Genomic DNA, 25,543 nt, shown 5'->3' on the forward strand with positions numbered 1-25,543 from the left:
TGCAAAGGTTGGCGAGTGAATAATTACCTAAAATAATCAATTTTTACATGCCTCTTTTATTTCAACTAAGCAGGGCAATCCTTGATGAGTGTTTGCCTTTTTTTCCAAACTGAGAGACGTCACAGATAAATTTTAGCTCAAGGAATCCGTCAGTTTTAACATTGCTATTTATCGAATTGCATACCTGTCAACCTGTACGGTTTTGCCCTACATAGTTCGTTTTTATGCATTTTAAGACGAGTACGACGTGCAAGTAAATCTGTAAGGAAAAACGCAAATTTGTCAATCGCATGCATGCCGCCTGGGCATTTCCCATCATGAATCACTCCGAAAAAAAATATGGTGTACGATTATTTTGTACGGGAAAATACGACACTTTGTACGGGCATGGAGCCGTGGAGGTTGACAGGTATGGAACTGTCACCTTCCAGTTCGGGAGTTCAAAGCACCAAGTTCTTGCAGATCTAAATGAATATTTGTCCTTTATTTGCTCACTGTTTTTGAAACAAAAAATGCTATTTCAAACTATAAATGTTAATATTACACCCATCCTTCCATCATTTTTTTTCTGCTTATCCTGGGTCGGGTCGCGTGGGCCGAAGACTCGCTGGGAAGCCCAGACTTTCATCCGACGGTACCCCGAGGTGTTCCCAGGGCAGCCTGGACCAGTGTTTTTCAACCTTTTTCGAGCCAGGGCATGTTTTTTACATTGGAATTTTTTTGACCCAAAAGTTTATAAAATGACACTGAACAGTATGTTTAATTACAATATGATTTATAATGCCCCAGTTTTTACAGCACATGCACTTGACAATGACATGATATTTGCAGAAAATTATTAATAAATGTTTTATAAAATTTTAAAAAGTGACATTGGATCGTTTCTCACGGCAGACCTGACAATGTCTCACACTAGTGGTTGAAAATTAGAGGTAAGATCGGGCCCAAAAAAAGCACCCGAACCCGACGCAGGCCCGGGGGGTATTAAACCCGACCCGGACCCGGCCCGACTAATTAACTGGATTTGCTGGCCCGGCCCGAGGGGGCCCGAAATTACATATTTTATTTATAAGGAGGGGTGATTTATGATAACAAATTAAACTCTGCCTTTTGTTACAACATCTAGGCCTAAGTTAAATAAAACTGTATAAACATTTACATCTTTTATATTTCTGTGTCTGCACTGCAATCTGTCATTGACGGTTTTTTTTTTGAGGTAGCGAAAACATTTAAAGGCGTCCGTCATTTTGACGACTTGATCATTGGGCCATAATCCACAGCAGCAGTAGTAGTACGCCTTTAAGATTTTAGCGCAGCACTTTCATTGAGAGGGGATGTTGACGTGTTGTGCCGACTCCTATGCAAATCCCCCCCCCCCCCCCTGATCGTATTCTATATAAAACGCTTATTAAAACAATAAAGCGAGCTAATTATAATCATTGGGAGATCCTAGTCTATATAACGCGTTTATTTAAACAATAAAGCGTGATCGTATTCTGCAAATTGCGTTTTTTAACGCGGATGAAAATGTCACCAACGTCAATGTACGCTTCCGACAAAAGCGATCGTATTCTATATAATACGCTTTAAAACAAAATAAAGCGAGCTAATTATAATCATTGGGAGATCGCGTTTATTTAAACAATAAAGCGCGATCGTATTTTACAAAATGCGTTTGTTAACGCGGATGGAAAAGTCACCAACGTCACTGTACGCTATGATTTCCGCAATCACAACTAATTGTACACAAATAATATTTATTTGATTTACTATAATATCCGTATGTAATGTCTTTTTTATTGTGAATGAAACCCTGGTTGCATTGGATCCCGCGGTGTAAACAAATTGTTGTTTTTTTTCATTTAAAATCGGAGGGGGGGAGGAATTTCCATAGGAGTCGGAAAAATAGCGATTACAGCTCCTTCTCCGTTTTATCCAAATTATTTATTTTATAACAAGTATTCCTTGGTCTAGTATCCATACATAGTTTAAGTATATATTTTTAATGAACATTTAACACATTATTAATTAATTAAAAAAAAAAAAAAAAAAAAAAAAAAAAAAAAAAAAAAAGCAGGACCGAACCCGACCCGACCCGACCGTATGACTGACATTTCAGGGCCCGACCCGGCCCGAAATTGCCTCGGGTTCGGGTTCGGGTTCGGGCTCGGGCCATAAATCTTACCTCTATTGAAAATCACTGGCCTAGAGACAGTCTCTCCAGCATGTCCTTGGTCGTCCCTGGGGTCTTGGAAGGACGTATATATATATATATATATATATATATATATATATATATATATTTTTTTTTTTTTTTTTTTTTTTTTTTTTTTTTTTTCATCACCCGCAAGCAACTCAAGGGTGTTGATAATGTTTTCGTTTGGATCGAAGTACGCATATACAGTACAGTATATGTTAGTCTGTGTGTCTTTCTACCCAAGAAAAAGGGGGAAGGAGTTTAGATATGACCACCATCTTTTAAAGGCAGCAAGGGAGGTTACCAAAGATGTCTAAAATGCAAAAAAAGATGCCTTGGCACTTGTTTTTTTTTTTTTTGGTTCAGTATTTAATAATAAAAAAAAAAAACAAGAGGATGGCTTCACAGCCGTTTTTCAACTTTCATTCTCCAGTTTTCTTTTGTTTTCTCAATGAATTAATTGTATACTGGGGTGACTTTTTTCAAAACAATATTTATGTAGACAATGAAATATATATATATATATATATATATATATATATAATGGGATATTCGTACCCCCATTTCAGGATTTTAGTCTCCAAATTTGGGCTCAGGCTTACTCTTTCGGCTTTCCATTCTCTTGTGCCAATGACCCTGCCAAGAAGGGAAATGCCACCCAAAAAAGGATTTTGCATCTTAATGTGTCTGGTGCTTTACAGCGCACTGCCATTCTAGTATAAGCTAGTTTCAAATTGGATCAATTTTGAACACAGGGAATAACTTGACAACCATGAAGTCAAGGAAACCCTGATCGCATATCCTTCATTTTCACAAGCGTATAATTTGCATAGTTTCCAGTAGAAGAAGTAGTGATTACAGGGAAATTAATTTACAGGGACATTAAAACGGCAAGAAAGAATGAAATGCAGGATACCTATTACCAATATATGTGGTAATGTGTGGCACATATTTGTGAAACTTTACTGAAGTATACATTGGTCTAACCTTCTGTTTCTTTCTCCTTTTCTATGTGGCCCCAAATAATTCAAAACATTAACTAGCACGGTAAGCTTTGTTTATATTTATTAGACTTCCACGATTCAAAATGTTTTTTTCCCCAGGTAATATTTATTATTCGAAAGTATGAGATGTTTCTAGTACCAACATTTCTTTTAAATCATTTTGTATATTTCAAAATATTTCCACATTATTGTTTTGCATTTGTATAATTTGAGTGATTCTTAATTTAAAGTATTTTTTTATTGTGTATGTTTTCTTGCAGCATTTCTGGGGTCCTGTAGCAAACTGGGGCCTCCCTATAGCCGCCTTTAGTGACATGAAAAAGAGCCCTGAGATCATCAGTGGCAGAATGACTTTCGGTGAGTCTCATGCATGCATTCCACGGTATATACAGCTGTATGACCTACATTGTTTTTGTATTCCGAGAAGGTATAGTTCTTTTAATTTAGCTGTTCTAACAAGTTTTGTGCGGAAATAATGATTATAATATAAATAAATATATATAAATTTAATAAATAATAGTCTCTAGTTTGCAATAATATGTGGTCTGTGCAGCCCTTTGAGACTCCTTGTGATTAAGGGCTATACAAATGAAGAAAAGGAACATTTGAAAAAAGGAAATAATGAACTCTTAAAAAAATCAAGAACATTTACACATTATAAAAGATGCAATGTAAGCACTTAAAATAACCCACACCAAACAAAGTAAACAACGACGACAACAAAAAATTGTGCACACTATAAAAAGGTAAATATTGTACACTAAAAATAATCAACACACTTTTAAGGCTGTAATCATGACATGTCTGCAATTAGTGAAATCCAAAATTTACCATGTGCTACTGCAGCATGGTTATCAGTGCAAGAAAGGTATTCATCCAAATTCACCATAAAAAAAGTAAACATTGCACACTAACATAAATAATATTCGAAAGAAAAAAAAATGAACTTTTTAAGAAATGTAAGAACATTTCCACACTATAAAAGGTAAACATTGCACACAAAAAAATAATCCTCTCACTTTTAAAGCTGTATCTGCGACATCTCTACAATTAGTGTAATATAACATTTTCTATGTGCTACTGCAGCATGATAATCAGTGCAAAAACATATTCTAGTATCAATTCAAACCCACCATACCTGCTAAGTTATTAACACTACAGGGAGTGCAGAATTATTAGGCAAATGAGTATTTTGACCACATCATCCTCTTTATGCATGTTGTCTTACTCCAAGCTGTATAGGCTCGAAAGCCTACTACCAATTAAGCATATCAGGTGATGTGCATCTCTGTAATGAGAAGGGGTGTGGTCTAATGACATCAACACCCTATATTAGGTGTGCATAATTATTAGGCAACTTCCTTTCCTTTGGCAAAATGGGTCATAAGAGGGACTTGACAGGCTCTGAAAAGTCAAAAATAGTGAGATATCTTGCAGAGGGATGCAGCACTCTTAAAATTGCCAAGCTTCTGAAGCGTGATCATCGAACAATCAAGCGTTACATTCAAAATAGTCAACAGGGTCGCAAGAAGCGTGTAGAAAAACCAAGGCGCAAAATAACTGCCCGTGAACTGAGAAAAGTCAAGCGTACAACTGCCAAGATGCCACTTGCCACCACTTTTGCCATATTTCAGAGCTGCAACATCACTGGAGTGCCCAAAAGCACAAGGTGTGCAATACTCAGAGACATGGCCAAGGTAAGAAAGGCTGAAAAACGACCACCACTGAACAAGACACACAAGCTGAAACGTCAAGACCGGGCCAAGAAAAATCTCAAGACGGATTTTTCTAAGGTTTTATGGACTGATGAAATGAGAGTGAGTCTTGATGGGCCAGATGGATGGGCCCGTGGCTGGATCGGTAAAGGGCAGAGAGCTCCAGTCCGCCTCAGACGCCAGCAAGGTGGAGGTGGGGTACTGGTATGGGCTGGTATCATCAAAGATGAGCTTGTGGGGCCTTTTCGGGTTGAGGATGGACTCAAGCTCAACTCCCAGTCCTACTGCCAGTTTCTGGAAGACACCTTCTTCAAGCAGTGGTACAGGAAGAAGTCCGCATCCTTCAAGAAAAACATGATTTTCATGCAGGACAACGCTCCATCACACGCATCCAAGTACTCCACAGCGTGGCTGGCAAGAAAGGGTCTAAAAGAAGAAAAACTAATGACATGGCCTCCTTGTTCACCTGATCTGAACCCCATAGAGAACCTGTGGTCCCTCATCAAATGTGAGATTTACAAGGAGGGAAAACAGTACATCTCTCTGAACAGTGTCTGGGAGGCTGTGGTTGCTGCTGCACGCAATGTTGATCGTGAACAGATCAAAGCACTGACAGAATCCATGGATGGCAGGCTTTTGAGTGTCCTTGCAAAGAAAGGTGGCTATATTGGTCACTGATTTGTTTTTGTTTTGTTTTTGAATGTCAGAAATGTATATTTGTGAATGTTGAGCTATTATATTGGTTTCCCTGATGAAAATAAATAATTGAAATGGGTATACATTTGTTTTTTGTTAAGTTGCCTAATAATTATGCACAGTAATAGTCACCTGCACACACAGATGTCCTCCTAAAATAGCTAAAACTAAAAAAGCCCCACTCCAACTTCCAAAATATTCAGCTTTGATATTAATGAGACTTTTGGGTTCATTAAGAACATGGTTGTTGTTCAATAATAAAATTAATCCTCAAAAATACAACTTGCCTAATAATTCTGCACTCCCTGTACTGCTGCTACTATTTATTACTCTTATTAAAACATTTCACTTATTTACTTGCATAAATAAAACGTGTTACCTCCAAACTATAAGGCAATTTTGGGGTTGGACACTATTATACATTTTTAGCTAAAGTCACAGGATTAGTTATTTCTTTGTGCCTTCGCAAACTTTTTCTGTACGGCGTGAAGGGGCGCAAATGCTGCCTTGATTGAGGTTTGTTTACCTCCCAGTCCACTTGTATATGCACCTTCTTCATCTTTTACGTGTAATCATTTGACATGCCGTGTATTGTAATTTGTGATCATTTTTAAGGTGCTGGTATAAATAACTTGTTTCCTCTGGACCTAGCGACTGCGCAAAACCAAATTCTGCAACAGGCGTTTTTCTTCTGTTCCACGTCCGCTTCCAAAATACCAAAATAGGTCCAAGCAAGTCATGTAGCGCCCTTCTTCAGTGAAAGCTTAATTTCCTTCTCGTTTGTTGACTCTGGGACTATGTCTACAGATTCCGGTATGACGACTCCATGAGCTCACACAGTTGGTGTGGCATAGTGTGGTGCTTGCAAACTTTGAATCCCCTTCATTGGCTAGTGCCTGCGACTGGCTGGCAAAAAGTTCAGCGGGTTTAAAACTATTTTAAAAAATTCAAGTGTTTGTCAAATAACTTAACAATAAACAAAAATAAATACATATGAATGCCATACACCTGAAATTATTTAAGAAATCATTTTCCTATTAACTTATCCAAAGATCATATTACATTTGGATTTATCATACAAAACAAAAGCGAAGAAAGAGAAATACATTTCATTTTATGCGTAGCAAAAAAAAGAGATCCACAAAAAGATATCAAAAATACAAACCCTCTCTTAAAAATGTTGTCAAATGTTGTTTTTGTTAAATAATTCATTATGATAAACAATCGCAATGTGCAATTGTCATATAATATGCTTAAAGGGACAGTGTGTAATATTCAGTGGCTCCTACTGGTCCCAAAAACTTTTAGTAAAAAACAAAACAAAACATTGGGTTGAATACCAGGGAAAAAAAACACATGAACTATCATCCCAATATTAATTTTTATATGAAAAAAAACATAGGCTGAGAAATTGGTATTTTTTTTACATACAGGAATCCATAACTAGTAGTCGCCAACATGTTTGCCTGATGTCTTTCTGCTACGCTGTGATGCGTGACACTGGTTTTTGTTCACATTAGAAAACTGTTTCATCTAGTTGTCAAATATTTCACTCTGGGGCTTAAGAAATCTGCCATACTTGTTGAGTTAACTATATCATCATTATTATTTTTAATTTTACTTTATTTATTTATTTTCATTTTACTTTCTCTATATTTCTGTTTTCTTGAAAATTGTAAACTTTGTAGCGTTTGACTGCCTCATGCCAGTTTGGTCATTAAAACTATCTTGAGAAACCTTCTGCTGGACTAAAGTGGTACTACAACACTCACCGTCACCCAAAAATTCAATTCACTCTTATTTGCATTAATATAACATGCTCAGTGGCTCAGAATAATAATGATAAGAAGAATAATGCGGGGCATCACGGCGGCGCAGTGCGGCACAGTTCTAAGGTCTTGGGAACTTCCGGTGTGGGTTCAACTCCAGCTACTGGACTTCCTGTGAATTTGTATGTTCTCCCCGTGCTTGGGTGGGTTTCCTCCGGGCACTCCGGTTTCCTCCCACATGACATGCATTTCAGGTGGATTGGCCGGTCCGAATTGTCCCTAGGTGTATATGAGCGAGCGAGTTGTCTGTCCCTGTGTGCCCTGCGATTGGCTGGCAACCAGTTCAGGGTGTCCCCTGCCCACTGCCCGATGATTGCTGGGATGGGTTCCAGCACCCCCGCGACCCTACTGAGGATAAGCGGTGCAGCTAACGAGATGAGAATAATGCTCCTTGCCGCCTCTCTAGTCAATTTGTGCTTGTGTCTTCCCTTTGCTTCTCAGCTCTGTGTTGTTATTCACTACTCTTCATGCGGTTTGCCTACAAGGTGCAACCTCGCAACTGGCTGCTATTTGCTTGCCACCTTACTAACGAGGCTGCACAGTTGATGCAGGGTGGTCGCCTCATCAAGTACAAGTAAGTCTGTTATGTTTTCAAGCCACCTGTTGAGACAAATGTTAAATTTTTCAAAGTAATTTTTAAATTCTGCTGTTGGAAGGAAAACCATAGTACAGTGACCCCTTTACATACGAGCTACTTGAGATGCAAGAAATTTTAGATACAGACGCCTCCCGACTTACGTACATTCGACTCACGGATTCCGGCAGATATGATCATTGTTTTTCAGGATGTCGAAAAATATCACTCAACATCCACCCGGAAGTGAAAAATTCAGCTTTCCCTTCCTAATTCGGATGTAAACATCTCTCCTTCACCGGCTCGTAATCCCACCGCTGCCACAAATGGAGTGTGTCGTTTTTTTGTGAGTAATGGATTGCTCCTCTTTCATGAAAAAATACTCAGACACTTACGGTCTCTTTGTAAACACACCAAACTCTCTCCAAAACTTAACTCTCGCGCGGTCGCCTACACTCTTGCACCAACTCTCGCGACATTCGTCGCCCTACTGACATCATTCATGCGCACCTCACATTCTACGCCTACACTATCTCCAGCGCATTAAGAACTTTGACATTTTTATTGTTTAATATTTCGTGCATCGATTCAATATAGTTGGTCAAGTCAAGTCAAATTTATTTATATAGCCCTTAATCACAAAAATGTCTCAAAGGACTGCACAGGATTACAGTTACAAAATTACACAATTCCTGATCTTAAACCAGCATGCGGGCAAGGAAAAACTCAAAAACCTCAGTGTGAGGAGAAAAGAGAAACCTTGAGAAAGGACCTCACATGTGGTAATCCCCCTTCCAGGATTGACCAGGGTGAATTACAATTAGCATTACTGTACACATAATAGTAAACATTAGGTAAGATGTTGAAAATGTCCGGAAAGTGCATGACATCAACGACGCCCCCAGCCTGCAAACCAGTCCAGAAAGTCTATGACGGCCATGACGCTGCCTCCTGTCTCTGCCAGCTGGTAAATGTAGGGGTTGACATGCTGCAGGTCAGACGCCGGTCCGCTGATCCTTCTCCTTCGTATCAGCCAGGCAGGCGTCGGAAAAAGACAGGACAAAACAGAATATGAGGTGGGCATCAATCATATGCTTTGGAATAGTAGTGTGTCTTAAGCCTCGATTTAAAAACTTCCGTTGAGGTTGCAGATCTTATCTCCAGAGGCAGGGCGTTCCATAACACCGGGGCCCGGATGGAGAACGCTCTCGAGCCCGCAGACTTCTTGGCTCTTGGAGTCACGAGTAGACCGGCATTTTCCGAGCGCAGACTCCGTGCAGGAACATAGGGGGAAATCAAATCGGAGAGATAAGAGGGTGCAAGCCCATGCAAACATTTATATGTTAATAAGAGAACCTTAAAGTCACATCTTAAGTGGACTGGGAGCCAGTGCAAGTTGGCCAATATAGGAGTAATATTCTCAAACTTTTTGGTCCTAGTCAAAAGTCTAGCTGCCGCATTCTGAACCAGCTGCAAACTTTTAATGCTAGACATCGGGAGACCAGAAAGCAATACATTACAGTAATCAAGCCGAGAAGTAATAAACGCATGAATTAAAATCTCTGCATCTGATTGGGACAGCATCGAACGAATCTTCGCAATATTACGGAGGTGGTAGAAAGCTATTCTAGTAATATTTTTCACGTGTAACTGAAACGACAGATTAGGATCAAATATAACACCTAGATTTTTGACCGAGTCACTATGGGTGATATTACATTTGTCTAGGTTCAGGGTAGTGTTTCAAAACAACTGACGACAGTGAGCTGGACCAATAATCAACATTTCAGTTTTTTCTGGGTTAAGGCGTAAAAAATTATTTGACATCCATCTTTGAATCTCAGTAAGGCAAGCCTCCAGATTTCTAAAACTTAAATGTCCAGTTTTTTCCAGTGGCACATACAGTTGAGTGTCATCTGCATAGCAATGGAAGCTAATATTATACTTGCGGATAATGTCACCAAGCGGGATCATATAAATACTAAAAAGAAGGGGGCCAAGTAGAGAGCCTTGAGGAACACCACAAGGGACATTAGATTGTTTAGAGGTCAGATTGCCATAGTTAACACATTGCATCCTGTCTGACAGGTAGGACCTAAACCACGAGAGTACAGTTCCTGAGATACCAATGCGTTCTAGACGAACCAATAATATGTTGTGGTCGACCGTATCAAAAGCAGCGCTGAGATCCAGCAGCAGTAACATTGATGAGGCACCAGAATCTATTGTTAAAAGGAGATCATTGGTTACTTTAGCAAGGGCTGTCTCAGTAGAATGATTTACCCTAAATGCTGACTGGACAGTTTCAAAAAGGTTATTTTCTGACATGAAGTCATTTAGCTGCTGTGCAACGACCTTTTCAAGTAATTTCGCAAAAAATGGCAGATTTGACACTGGCCTATAATTACCTAGGCTTTCTGGGTCAAGGTTAGGTCGCTTAAGCGTGGGTTTAATGACGGCAGACTTGAAGGCTACAGGAACAATACCCGAGGATAGCGATATATTAATAATATTTAAAACTGATGGTCCTAAGATCCCAAACAGATCCTTCACCAGTGAAGCTGGAAACGGATCAAGCAGGCACATAGTTTGTTTGGCCCTACTGACCATCTGTGTTAGATTATCAAGGGACAAATCATTGAAACTGGAGAATGTTTCTGAACAATCGCTGACACAGTCCATACCTAACACCTCCATATCTTTGATATAGGAGGAGGAAACAGAGCGTGTAAATTGTAAGGAAGAGGCGAGCCAGTTTCTTATGAAATGAAAGTGGAATAAGAAAGCTTGATGCGTTTGAGAATATGGTCGGGCCGCTTTTTTTTTTCGGCCACTTTTTACCACGGAGGAGGACCTCTTGAAGCGCAAGTAAAAAAGTAAGTAAAATCTCACTTCATTTATTTTTACAGAGCATATTCTTTGATTAAATGTTTTTTAGTATACAATAATACAGGTTACTTATACAAGCCTTCAACATACTTATATAAACTCAAATTATACAAAATATAGCACTGAAGCAACTTACGGACAATTCAACTTATGAACGATTGTTCGGAACCTAACTTGTTTGTAGGTCGGGCAGCGTCTGTACTATAGGGGTCATACGCCTATGGCTCTTTTCATGAGTACATATACTAATCATTACAAGTCAATACTAATTGGTGAATGTTAGGTTTGGTCCAGTATATACAGGAAATTAGCTTCACTACAGTTTACATTCAAGGTGTCACACTAATAGACCTTGTTTTGGCTGTAAATCTCTAAATAATTCTGTATGTAGAAATTCATTAAGCATTGTATGTTCAATGTTTAGATTTTTTTTTATAATGAAAAGCCACACAAAACATTTTAAATGTCCAGAAGCTTTAGTAAGGCAAGTAGAGTAATTTGATCGGGTGAGCCAGAGGAATGGGAAAAGCGATACACAGAACAGAATGCGCGCACTCCCTCTCGCCCAGCGCCGCCTGCGCTCAAGTTAAATACGCTGGTATCTTCGTTTGCAGCCATCCGTGACAATGTTTACAAAATAACTGCTTGCATGGTTTTGAAAGCATTATATTTTACCAAAATGATGGTCATAATGAGCTTCAACACTCTTTAGTATTGTAAATTCCGGACTATAGAGCGCACCTGATTATAGGCCGCACCCACCACATTTTAAGAGGAAAACCGATTTTGTACTTACACAAGCCGCACCTGTATGTAAGCCGCATGCGCCCACATTAAAAAATGTAACACAAACACAAAATAACCCAAGCCCGACTTTAAGTCCCGCGATTGAAACTAAATGTCCTTCATTAAAGTACACAGTCCAAAAATCATAGCCGGCAAAATAAACGGAAAATTATACCAGTACTTAAGGTTTGATGCAGACCTGCAGAGTCCGGGTCCCGTTGAAAGTAATCCAAGGAAAAAAGTGTATATTTCCAAAGGTAAAGGGGGGAAAATATAGATCCACTATTGTCCGCCGTATCCACAAACAATCACCTTTACCGGTCCCCACTTCCCGTCACCCTGCGTTTGTTCCGCCCCTTCTTTTTCATTCGCCTGTGCAAAACATATCAGAATAAGTGTTAAAATAATTACAAATAAATACATTACAAAAATATACAGTTGCAAATACATATTATACATGGTTACACATATTTACAAAGAAAGACGGTACACCGAGAGAGTTTTCAAAGCTTTAATAATAATAATATAACTTTCATCCCAAACGGTGCCTGTGACAGGGCACTTAATGGTAGCAACACGCTCGCAACACAGTAAACGGGTCTGGTAAAAAAAACATACCGTACTTGTAAAAATCACGGTAAACCGTTCTCATCTTCCTCCTTAGAACTGAAGCCATCAAAGTCGTCTTCCTCAGTGTCGGAAAGAAACTTTGTCATATAGACGTCGTCCCACGCTCCCGCAGCCTCACTCGCGCTGTCACTGTCGCTGGAACTCTCATCCACTCCTGATTACATGCAGTAGCTCTCTTTCCTTCTTTATCGGACTGCTCGATTGCTTTTAGCTTGAAAGATGCGTCATGTGCCTTTCTTTCTGCATTTTGCATGATGAGGGTATGTTTACGCTAATTTAATTTATGCACAGGCCAAGAAGTTGCAGTCTTCCTCGGCGCATATATTCCACCGGTCTAAATCTTACCTTTTGTACTCGAGCGCCGCTGGCGGCCGTTAGAAAAATTACATAAATTGGCCGCATCACTGAATAAGCCGCAGGGTTGAAAGTTTGGGGAAAAAGTAGCGGCTAATAGTCCGGAATTTACGGTAGTTGCAAAAGGGAGACAAATTTCAAATGGTATATTTATATTATGGGACACAGGCTCTGGCATTATTATCATTTCATAGATTTTATCTCATCAAAGATCACACAGTGAAATAAAATGTGCTGAATAATTTTTGTCTGCAGAACAGATTTGGCGGTTTTGTTGAATTATGTCTTCATATGTATGGTGTGGCTTTCTCAAAAGAAATAAGGAAAATATTTTTGCGTTTATGGCTCTTTGGATCAAAAAAGTTCCCGAAACCTGAGATACAAGATGTCTTCCTAGGGAAAGTTTAGCCTCACACACAAGCGAAATCAGTTACAAGGATTTTCAGACGCTACCATTACAGAGCGTCGAGACTGCTCACTGCCAGCATTAGCTCATTGCATTACATTGTATATCCTTTTTGTGGCTTTTTTGTGATCCTAGCCATGAGTTCTGGAAAAGGAAACGATAAGGTGTTTTCTTAGAACAAAAGAGGGTGATCTCATTTGAAATGAAGAAGGCTTGTCATGATGGCGTTGTCATGTGAAGTGCGACCGCACCCTACTTGTCGCACCCTAGAGGGCAGCTCTATTTAGAAAGGCGGTTCTTTTGGCTCAGCTTCCGCGTGTTTGTAAACAAGTGTGACGTAGCCAAGCTGTGCGTAAAGCAGAATGGCAGAATTCATGTCTGTACAGCAGCCTACTGAGAGAAAAAGATCATAGATAGGAACAGCTCAAACTACCACAGAGTATGTGCTAGCAGCAAGATAGCAACTTTATTTGAGTCGTTAAAGTTAAATGAAAATACATTCTTTTGATTAGCTTTGGATTTCTTCCTTTGAAGGTACTGGAAACATTGAAAAAATGGCCTTGAAAGTGTAAAAAAGTAAATGTAAGTAAATGATGTAGAGAGCGGCTAGCATCTGGGATCTTCACTCTCCGGGATGATTAAAATGCAAAAGTCACAAATGTTGCCGTTTCCGACGATTTGTAGCTCCAGGTCATCAGTTTCACTGATAATGGATCAAGGGTGGCTTGTCAGAGTTGTTACATAGCTTAGCCCTGGTACTAGGCACCGCTATTGCTTTTGCTCCTGACACTGCCCTAGTCTCTTCACGGACCCAATAAAAATCCATGAAACAACCAGTGGTGATGAGTATTTCTATTTTATCCTCTGACTTTCCTCAGCATTTTTTTTTTCAATATAACTAGGCGCTAAATTCGCCATGCTCCGCAGTCAGTTTTAGGTGGACTCATTGACTGATCTTAGGCTTGTGTATCCTGACAGTAAATCACAATGTGCAGTCACAACCACCCAACACACAAAGGGAGCCCTCTGCGACTTGCTGTGTGTTGTCTGCTGCAGAACACAATGCCCGATGTGCATTGTACGATCAAAATCTGCGAAGAATCAAAACTACAAAAAGTAAACCGCGATACAGCAAAGAATGACTGTAATAGACAAACATAAGCTTCTTGTAAGTCATCTAGTGAAGTCGTACGATCGGTGATCATCTACGTTTCGTACAATTTGAAACAAAGATGCCATGAAAGGTATACAACCGACCACTGTTCTTTCCAACTTGAGAACCAATATTCATGACAAGACGGAGAGACTTTTCATGTTGCTACAAGAAGCTGGCGGGAGATACTATTTCAGAGAGCCTCATCCCTGAGAAGGCGCATTTCATTTCATTACACTTGTTCCAGTATTTTTATGTTCAATTACTCTTTGAATGTGTTTTTAGTGAATATGAATATGTGTTTTATAGCTCTTTAGAGTTAACTTGAATGATCTTGGGAAGCTGGAAACTAATAAATTGGTTTCCAGTTATTTCTTATGAGGAAAATACATTTAAAATGATAGGATGCCAGAATAAATTAATCTCGTATGTAGAAGGGTAATTGTACTATTGAAGTGATTATTGATATGTATGTAATATGTAAAGAAATGTTTTTTGCTCTCCTCTTTCTATTGTTTCAGCTTAGAAAAGCAGAAGTGACAATGTTTGGCCTGTTCCACCACACCGCTGAAAGGAGACTCATGAACATGTGTGCATGTGTGACTGTGCCCTCAGCAAATAACAGAAGTTTTGTGTCTTCGTCACTGACACTGCCCTGTCATTCATTTTTTAACAATTATTGATCCCAAACATTAAATTATAGCTTAATTTTATAACACAACCCAAGCAAATTATTTATTTATTGAATTTGATGCTTGAATTTATATTTACATTGTTTATCATAGGTGAATGTATAATCCACTGGGTGCTGTTCTTCTGACCATTCTAGAATGACATGAATTAATAACTTATTGATATTTCCCTGGAAACTACTGAAGTTTGAAATATGAAGAGTTTGAGATTTTATTTTAAAATTAAGACTGTTAGACTAGAAATACCAAGAAAATATGCAGTTGATTGGTAAATGGTAAAATAAGGAAGCTACCTGGATGAAATATCCAGGTTTTAGTCCTGTGTTCCTGCTGACCAAATGTATACTGTCTAGAAATGTGTGTGTCATTCAAAGTAATTTATTGAATAACCAAATCAATATGTCCCTAATTAATTTACTACTACTTCAAGTTTGTAAAAATAAACGGGCTGAAACCAAGTGTAAATATGACATGATTTATTTGCATTTTATTTTATTTATATGCTTTTTAATTACTCATTATTTTAGTGCTCTGAAATGACTTGAACGTTACCTCCTCTGTATTTTAGATTTAACAGGAATTTGAATTCAGAATATCACTTATGCAGTACTTTTGTTTAGATAGATAGATAGATAGATAGATACTTTGTTCATCCCCGAAGGGAAATACAATATCTGAGAGAACGGACAAATATCTAACAAATAGTATATGAAGAGAAACAGTGATGTTTGCAGTCAGGGGATGCAGTTGAGAGCGGGCAGCCTTACTTGTCATCTTGGAAATGTAAAACTGAAAATATATTAAGTGGTTATATTTATTCTTTGATCTAATTCTATATCATTAACTTCACTATGATGGGATATGCTTTTTCAAAATTGCTGAATTTTCACATCTTGGGAATATTATTAATGCAATTGGCAGGTAATGTCTTACTATGCAGAGCAAATGTAGAGTGAGCCAGGCAATTCGCTTGCCTCATGGAAATAGTGTGACCACAAATTCTGATTTTGTGCACACCCTTGCACTAAATATCCAAAATTGGTGATAGTATATGCAAGCTAAAGGCACGAGAAGCCAACCATTATTTTTTTTTCGTTACATGATTTTTTTTTTAATTTTTTTTTTAATTTATGATGGAGGTTTAACCTATCTATTGATGCTTTTAGTCAACAGGGCAGCGGATAGACTTTATAATTTGACAATAAAACGTTTTTTTTTTAATATACTGGTTTACTACTAGTGATCCCATGGGCCAAGAAGAAATCCGCAGATTTGAAAACATTCCATTCGGGCTGTGGAATGCTCTGCCCTTTGAGATTCGATCTGGAACATCAGTGGAATTGTTTTCTTGGCTTAAAACATACTTTTATAGCTTATGAGTTACCTATATTTCATGTCTGAAGCTGATTTTAGGTGAGTAGTTTTGTAAGCTTTTTTGACTCTTCATCATGCATTCAAACAACCTCTCAATTGAGGTAAGTGGTAAATGGTCTGCATTTATATAGACACACGCCAATAGCGGCAATGCAGCCATGCAAGGCGCCAACCTGCTTATTGGGGGCATTAGGGATTCAGTGTCTTGCCCAAGGACACTTCGACATATAACACGGAGGATTCGAACTTGCGATCTCTTGATCCCAAGACGAGCGCTATACCCCCTGAGCTAATGCCGCCCTGGTGAAAGAGAAAATCCTGAGACTTGAAAAAAAAATGCTTGCTCATACTGTTTGGAGTTTTTCCTTGCCCTAATGTAGGTTTTAGATCAGGGGACTGTATTAGTAGTTGGTCCTTTGAGAATTCTTGTTATTCAGAGCTATACAAATAAATATGATAAACTTTACATTGCTTTCCTGCTCTGCCATTTAGATGGTAAATAAAACTGAGTCAATTTTCAAATCTGGTACTGCACGTCACCGAGAGAAAAAGCGCATCTAAATTTCAAAACCATTGCAATAGTTTTTTTAAATTTTTATTCTTTCTGCCTATGCAAACGTCATAGTGCCTTCAAGTAGACTCACTTTGATTTCACAAAAGGTCTCAGGTAGATATAGTTTGCTGAATATTTGTTTTCGTCGACGATTAAGACGTACTCTCACGAAGACCGAAAATGACGTTTTCATTGAGTGCATTTCACGTTTTTACCAGCAGGTGTCAATCTAACTAAAATAGAGGTGGCAATACTGAAATGTTGGTATCGATCCGCTTCAAGTAAATCGACATGCGATATCGATACTCCTACTTGGAAATATCATGGAATGAATACTCCCTATATTAGTTATTTTATAATTACAATAAAATCAGTTCAAATACGTTTGGAACTACACATGTTTAATTTGTTTTATGAAATAATTAAATTGCAGACTTTAACAATAAACTAATAGTTTTATTACATCAATTTCAGAACAAAGGCCGAGAGGGTCAAACCAATTAGCAACAATGTAACGAAAATATAAATACTGAGTAACAATATCAACTAGAAAACTAAAATGCCTTCCATTGTACTATATTTTGAAAATAATTAAGGGTCTTTTGTCAATGGCTCGTTTGACAGAGTGACAACAGTTTTTTGTTCAGGAACAGCAACATGTGTATTTTTTTTGTTGCAGGTTATTGCACTCTGTAGTGTGAGCATTCTTTCATTATTTTATGTTAATTTGTGGGCGGCACGGCAGCGCATGATTAGCGCATGCGTAGCACAGTTCCGAGGTCATGGGTTCAAATCCAGATACCAGCCATCCTGTGTGGAGTTTGCATGTTCTCCCTGTGCTTGCGTAGATTTCCTCCCACATTCCAAAACATGCATGTCAGGTTAATTGGCCCGTCCAAATTGTCCCTAAGTGTGAATGAGCGAGTGAATTGTCTGTCTCTGTCTGTCCTTTTGATTAAAATAGCTAGGTAATATGTCCAAAATGTGTTAATAATTTTTCAAAAAATCTTACATTCAACTAAATCATAATAAAATTATTTTTTTCATTCTTCAGTAAACTATTAATTTATTTAAGCTTTTATATTAAGCAACATCTATGTCAAGCAACTCTGAAAATAGACAACAATTAAAAATAGTCAATTAAAAATATTGACTTTTCATGTAATAAATGATTCGAAATACTAAAATAATCTAAAGAGGTTTTTTTAAGTTAATTTTAAAGCACATCCCTGAAAAACTCTGGAAACAAAATTAAAGTATTTACAAATCTAAGAAACAAAAGATACAAGTTCTGCCCACCTTTGTATTTCTATAGATACTATCATGATTTGGATCGATCTGCTCACCACGAACTCTAAAACTGTTACGTCATTTGACTCAAAAACAAGAAAAGCAACATGGCGTCCCTCGGCAGCGACGTCTGGACAGCAATTTGCGATAAATTTAACCACGTCCAAAATTTAACTGAGGTTGAATCCCGAAAGGACCCAGAAAATGACCCTTATCGCTCCAAATACAAAGCCAGAGATGTCCTCCGAGAGATACATTGCTCGTTGAAGAGTCTGGAGGCCGGTGACTGTGATGAAGACGGCGGGGCGCAGGGCGGCGACCAAGGAACGAGCGAGCAGCCTGTGGACGGCCAGCTGGAGCAAATGTTCCAGCGTGGCTTGTGTGGCGACTCGCCCGCTGGGCAAAGGACTGCGAGGCTGGCGGCTGTGGAATATTACCTTGGCGTCAATCATGTGGACACGGAGGAGCTGTCGGCTGGCCAAGAGCACCTGATGAACTGCATGAAACTGCTGGCGAGATGCAGGGTTGCCAACAAAAACGTGTCCTTGTTCATCTATGTCAGGGTAAGTTGCTGTTTAAATGCTGTTACTGTGATGCAGCAAGGGCCGAAAATGTTTGGAGAGTGACACCAGTTTTGTTATTTAGCCGTTTACATAAGCTTTAATTCTGGTCAAGATATATCATTTCTAGACCAATGTGGTTGCATGTGGAGTCCAACGGTCCAAATATTATTGCCTAACTGCAGCTGTAAATCCTCTATCATTGCGCTATTATTAAAATTTAGGCGAGCCTCTAACCCACGAGTGGGGAACGTATGGCTTGCAAGCAAGATATAGCTCTTTTCATGAGTTCATCTATCTGCCTCGAAAAAAATATAAAGGACATGGAAATCTTCTCTGACATTTAAATTTAATATACGCAAAGCTGGAACAGCACAAAAAGCCATTGGTTTGGTCCAAAATAATTAGGGCAAAAATATTTAGGGTAAAATCCTATCTACAGTCTACAATTACGTTGTTATGCCAACTGTTAGGAAATAATTATTAAAAATGTACTGTTTACCAAATTGTTCGAATTAGTTATCTGACTCCATTAACCAAACACTACCTAACAATGCACGCTCGTTTCTTTTAGGGAAAAGATGGACAAGAGACCAGCATTTCCACACGGGGGCAGATTTAATTTCTTAAAGTATGTAACTAAGTGAACTCCATCGAATAAGCCATATTAGTGTCACTCGAGTCTCCATCAAGTCTTCTCTCTCGATTCTCCCTCTCGATCTTCTCAAGTTCTCCCGGCCCAGGCCTTTTTACGCAAGCCGGCGCGCCGGCTCCTCCCATGGGCGCGCCAGGAAAAACCCCCACGTGGGCTCCACCACCTCGCCTCGATGTTTGAAATGGTCAAAACATCAGAGCGCTTATCAGAACAACTTCTCCAAACAATGCCTGCCTTCTGCGTCTAGAGTTCTGTTATCAAAATTCCCTAGCCAAAACACTTGGAACGGCGCGACCTGAAGCCCACTCTGTGAAAATCTTCATTGCACTCAATAAATGTAACTTGTATTATAAAATCCTTTATAGTAAAATGTATAAAATCCTTCACAACAGACGCTGTTTTGACTTTGTCCCTAAGGAATACTTATATATGGAAGTTAATTGAACAATCTATGTTCACTGTTGATACCCTTTCTGATGAAAACCCCCACAGCAAACTAAACACCTGATAACTCCAGCAAAGCACCTAGACAATTTGAGTGGATCTGCACATCTAGTGCACTCCCCTCCCCCTCACAATAAATCATAATGCATTTGTCACAAATCTTAGAATAGAATAATATAATTTATTTTCATTGTAACATTAAAAAACATCCATCCCTGGTGACTAAAAATAGTGTGATCATGAGACAAAATCTACTGCCTATTTGCAAGTCTTCTATATTACTGGTGGTCCAGTGCTTTGACCACTAAGCTAATCTTGGACCTGTTAAACACTATGCACGGCACAACAAAATTTAATGTTCCATTGGCTTATTTACTTTAAATAACCTACAGGGTGTTATTTTGTTATTTTTTTAACTTTAGTATTGTTAATATTTATTTTCTATATTTTGTCAGTTGAAGAATCCAAAGAGTTATTCAATTGTGGAATTCTGGTAAACATTAAATGTCAAAATTTAGGCACTCCTGCAATCGTCCCAATTTTTCTGCTTCAAATTGACTCATCAGACAAGTTAAAGTTTATTTGGCCCTCACAGTAAAACGTTTGGGAAGTCCTGCTCTAAATCATCTTGGTAAATTCCAAGAACGGTGTGAAAATCTGTTCTTTGCAGAAGTGATCTATTCTTCTCTACTTTTTTTCCATATACAGTGGTACCTCAACTTACAAATGTCTCTGCATTCAAAAGTTTCAGGTTACAATGTACCTAAATGGGAAAATTTTGTTTTTAGTTACAAACGCTTTTGTAACTAGAAGCAAAATTGTACTACAGCACTCGCCGCCTTTCGCCGCTTCCAGAGTTCCACTTGGTATTCGGTGCGTATGCATGAATCCCGGCAAGCTTATAGTGTCCCCAGTTAAAGTTTAAAGATAAATGAATTTTTTTTAAATTTCCTTCATTCTTTGATTTTTTTTAATTGTGTGCCTTTCGTATGTTTATTGTGCAGTAATCAAATTTTAACATGTATTTGTTTCATGTTTAGATGCTCTTTTAAGATTCAGTCAATAAAATATCATATTTTTGCAGGGCTTAGAATGGATGAGTGCTTTTACATACAAGATCTTTACTTAAAAATGTTTCAGGTTACAAAGCTACTCCCAGAACAAATTAAATCCGTAAGTTGAGATACCATTGTACTTGGTCATTATTTCACTAAGGAAAGGGGAAGATATTTAATATATTTTTCAGACTATTAGGCACACCTTAAAAAATTGCCAGGAATTTAAAATTGTGCTTTATAACCAAGTGCGCCTTATAGTCCAGAAAATACGGCACTTAAACTATGAATAGAAAATTAAAATAGTGTTTGTGTGATTTCAGAATCAGCTAGGCATTCTCTGGGCAGGTCGCCACGAAACTGACACAGCCCAAGAATTCTTGGAAACAGCTGAGGCCATATACTTGCGTTACATGAAGGAGGTAAGCTTTCTGCGCTTCAGCCATTATTGCACTTCCAATCAACAAACATTTATTCTACAGGATGGAAGTCCTCCCATGGATCTGGTGGAGTATTTTACTACAAATGAGAAGCTGCTGACACACCAAGATAAGAATAAAAAGTATTTTTTCTACACATCACTGTTATTATGTTATAGCTCAATTTTTGCTTCCCGGCTTCATCTTTCCTTTTTTCTATTACCAGGTTTGAGTTGGCCTACACACATACTATGTATTATCTTGCTCAGGTCTACCAAAACCTTGGTGAGTCAGTTATTTCTATTTTAACCATGTTTTAAATTAGGGTTCAACAATTAGTTGACGTTGGCAAAATAAATTGATAATACAGGGTTTGTAAGGCTGCTTTAAATCTTGCATTTCAATGTTGTGTTTTTAAGGTCAGCAAAATGCTTGAATTTTGGGTAAAGTGATTGAAAATGGTTGAAATATTTGCCATTGCCATGTTTCTTGGCATTCTGACTCTATAGACCACGCAATAAATAATGCAAAGCAAAAGTGTGTGAAACTGACGCCGAGAGGCCTGCTCTGGTGGCTTGTCATTATGGCGTTGTCATGTGAAGCTTCACTGCCCCCTACTGGCCGCACCCAAGAGGACAGTTCTATTTAGAAAACCGTCTCTTTTGGCTCTGCTCTCTAAGACGAGCTTGCATTTTTGGCTCCCAAGTGACTCCTGAGATTTTGAGTTTTTAATGATATATTATCCATGATGATAATAATAAAACATCATGCACAAAATTATTTAGTAATTGGTAATATTACAGGGCGGGGCTCCCTGCAAAACACATGAAATATAAATTAAAATCTTCACAGATTTACAAAAAAACGTGTTATACAAAACAATTTTAGCTTTTTATACACTGAACAGATTTAAAGTCAGACAGCAACATAAAATCCCTAAAAATGCAAAATAATGCTCTTTGAAAAAAAACGTCAATTGTTGTAACATTTTAAACGACAAACATCAGTTGTTAAAACCATTTGATTTCAAACTGTTGAGAATTGTTAAGTTCTTTAGTTACAGACTATGCGGATGCCAACTGAATGTATTTTACAAAACGCACATATTTGTTTTTTTTACTGTACTACTGTTGCCAAGGACCCACAACTCTACTGTTGCCAATGACCCACTACTTGGTTAACAGGGATAAGAAATATTTACTTGATTTTAAATGTATTATTTATTATCCCTATCCCCAATAAAAGGACAGTTTTTTATGCGTCTACTGACCAATGACTGCCCAATTCGGTGCAGTTTTCGCTATTTTTGTACTAATCCGCAGTATGTGCAATAAAAGATGTATTTTTCATTGTCCCCTTATTTCTTATGTTTATTTCCATTTACCACATAATTAAATCAAAATAATGCTAAATTTAAGCACAAAAAAAATATCTGAATATCTTACTAAACATTTCAACAGTCTGTGACTAGTCAACTATTAAAATGGTCAGTAGTTGGTGCCCTCGTTTTATTTGTTTTTTAATTTTCTTTCATGTACAGTACTGTACAGTACTGATAGCTTAATGCCTTGTTTTAGTACGGCGGGATTCTGTTTATTTTTCAGGTCAAACAGAGCGAGCTGCCATCTATTGTCACAGAACATTGCAGAGACAGTTGCAGTTAGGTCAGTTCAATCCTATAGAGTGGGCTTTAAATGCTGCTACGCTGTCACAGTATTACATCACTAAGGTGAGCCTAAAGCTTATGTAAAATCTCGCTATTTATCAGCTTTTATTGACTTGATTGCTTCGTGTGAGGTGTGTTTTGTGGTCTGCAATGCAAGAATAGTTGCCGGCTTGTGCTTGCAAGTCATAAGGATTGTGTGTGTTCGGTCCTCAGGGGCAATACATGGAGGGTAGACACTGCCTCTCAGCAGCCACCGTCATAGCCGGCTTAGCAGGAGAAGTCCCTTCTGAGGCCGCCGCACAAGAAAGTGAGCGTTTGTATTGAACCCTTTGTACAAAACGTTCTTACAGTGGCTTGCGAAACTATTTGGCCCCCTTGAACTTTGAGTTCATGGGTGGGAAGTGACGGGTTTTATTGGCTTTGTGACCTTTTGCCACATTTCAGACTTCAAACATCAAGATATAAAATTGTAATTTCTTGTGAAGCACCAACTATAAATTGGACACAATCTTGAAGTGGAACACACTTTATTGGATGTTTAAAAAAATTTTAACAAATAAAAAATAGAAAATTGGGTGTGCAAAGTTATTCAGCCCCTTTACTTTCAGTGCACCAAACTCTGTCCAGAAGATTCAATGTTTATCTAAATGGATAACGATGTTAAATAGAATCCACCTGTGTGTAATCAAGTCTCTGTATAACTGCACCTGCACTGTGATAGTCTAAGACAGGGGTCGGGAACCTTTTTGACTCAAAGAGCCATAAAAGCAAAAAATATTAATTTTATTTTGGGAAAGAGCCACACCATATATAATGAGACAAATTTACTAAATTGCTAAACCGGCGCCCCAGACAAAAGCTTAGTCTTCAGCACATTTATTTTTGATGATTTGATAAAAATTATGAAAAGAGAATAATGCCAGAGCCCCTGTCCCAAATTCAACAAACAGACCACTTTAAACTTGTCTCTTTCTTGCAATTACTCAAGATCGGTTAAACTCCTTTTGACCTTTTTTTTCATACATATTGGTTTCAAAACCAGATGCAAGCATTTATTTTGTAAAAACGTCACAACATTCTGAGAATAGGGAGCCTTATGTGCTTACCTTTGGCGAGAGATGGGAGGGAATGCTTGTACTTTTTGCATAGCTCCACCCATCCCTCCCACTCACCCAATCAAATGACTAAGTTCTCTTCCGGTGTTTTGGCGTATTTACAGTTCTCTGGATTCATCATAAAGTATCTGAACACTGAACACAGATTATATAGTGAACTTTTAAATAAAGGATTCTTTAGCGTTGTACAGCCAAAACGAGTTTTTTTTCCCCCTTTTTTTGTGTGACACCTTGACTGTAAATTGTAGTGAAAAACGTGCCCTATATATACTGCAAAGTGTTACCTTAGAATTTAGCTTTGGTTTGGCTTAACGTGAATCTGAATAGGATAGACAATTCTGGTTTTGAACAAGATGGAGAAATTTTGCAAGCAATCAAATTGGTCTCTGAGCCACAGATACTCATAGAAAGAGCCATATATGGCTCGCGAGCCATAGGTTCCCGACCCCTGGTCTAAGAGGTCTGTTTTAAAGCGCAGAAAGCATCATGAAGAACAAGGAACACACCAGGCAGTTCAGAGATACTATTGTTGATAAGTTTAAAGCTGGATTTGGATACAAAAAGACTTCCCAAGCTTTAGCACCGTGCAAGCAATAATATTGAAATGGAAGGAGTATAAGACCACTGCAAATCTACCAAGATCAGACCGTCCCCCTAAACTCTCAGCTCATAAAAGGAGAAAACTGATCAGAGATGCAGACAAGAGGCCCACGATCACTCTGGATGAACTGCAGAGGTCTACAGCTGAGGTGGGAGAATCTGTCCATCGGACAACAATCAGTCGTATACTGCACAAATCTGGCCTTTATGGAAGAGTGCCAAGAAGGAAGCCATTTCTTCAAGATATCCATAAAAACTGTTGTTTAAAGTTTGCCAAAAGCCACATGGGAGACACACCAAAAATTTTGAAGAAGGTGTTCTGGTCAGATGAGACCAAAATCGAACTTTTTGGCAACAATGCGAGACGTTATGTTTGGCGTAAAAGCAGCACAGTTCATCACCCTCAACACACCATCCCCACAGTCAAACATGGTGGTGGCAGCATCATGGTTTGGGCATGCTTTTCTTCAGTAGGGACAGGGAAGATGGTTAAAGTTGATGGGAAGATGGATGGAGCCAAAGACCATTCTGGAAGAAAACCTGATGGACTCTGCAAAAGACCTGAGACTGGGACGGAGATTTGTCTTCCAACGAGACAATGATCCAAAACATAAAGTAAAAGCTACCATGGAATGGTTCACCAAAAAAATATATCAAGGTGTTAGAATGGCCAAGTCAAAGTCCATACCTCAATCCAATTGAGACTCTCTTCAAAGAACTGAAAACTGCTGTTCACAAACGCTTTCCATCCAACCTCACTGAGCTTGAGCTGTTTTGCAAGGAGGAATGGGCAAAAACATCAGTTTCTCGATGTGCAAAACTGATAAATACCCCAAGCGACTTGCAGCAAAAGGTGGCGCTACAAAGTATTACCTCAATGGGGCTGA

General features: G+C 38.5%; 2 protein-coding genes across 2 annotated transcripts in view; both read left to right on the forward strand.

The window, feature by feature from the left end:
- mpc1 (mitochondrial pyruvate carrier 1) overlaps positions 1-15,390 on the forward strand; it is a 15,760-nt gene extending 370 nt beyond the window's left edge. Inside the window, exons 2-4 of the mRNA XM_088334847.1 lie at positions 3,462-3,558; positions 7,883-8,015; positions 14,755-15,390. Coding sequence (XP_088190973.1) covers positions 3,462-3,558; positions 7,883-8,015; positions 14,755-14,773 — 249 coding nt within the window. The 3' untranslated portion in view covers positions 14,774-15,390. The remainder of the gene's footprint in view (positions 1-3,461; positions 3,559-7,882; positions 8,016-14,754) is intronic.
- Positions 15,391-18,202: 2,812 nt separating this feature from the next.
- The window catches only part of kifbp (kinesin family binding protein), a 65,719-nt gene continuing 58,378 nt past the window's right edge, over positions 18,203-25,543 (forward strand). The window contains exons 1-6 of the mRNA XM_088334843.1: positions 18,203-18,705; positions 21,180-21,278; positions 21,339-21,418; positions 21,502-21,560; positions 22,880-23,004; positions 23,155-23,248. Of these exons, the coding sequence (XP_088190969.1) occupies positions 18,250-18,705; positions 21,180-21,278; positions 21,339-21,418; positions 21,502-21,560; positions 22,880-23,004; positions 23,155-23,248 (913 nt within the window). The 5' untranslated portion in view covers positions 18,203-18,249. The remainder of the gene's footprint in view (positions 18,706-21,179; positions 21,279-21,338; positions 21,419-21,501; positions 21,561-22,879; positions 23,005-23,154; positions 23,249-25,543) is intronic.

This window comes from Urocampus carinirostris, chromosome 4 (assembly GCF_059441175.1).
Source record: "Urocampus carinirostris isolate Australia breed hairy pipefish chromosome 4, RoL_Ucar_1.0, whole genome shotgun sequence".
NCBI lineage: Eukaryota > Metazoa > Chordata > Actinopteri > Syngnathiformes > Syngnathidae > Urocampus > Urocampus carinirostris.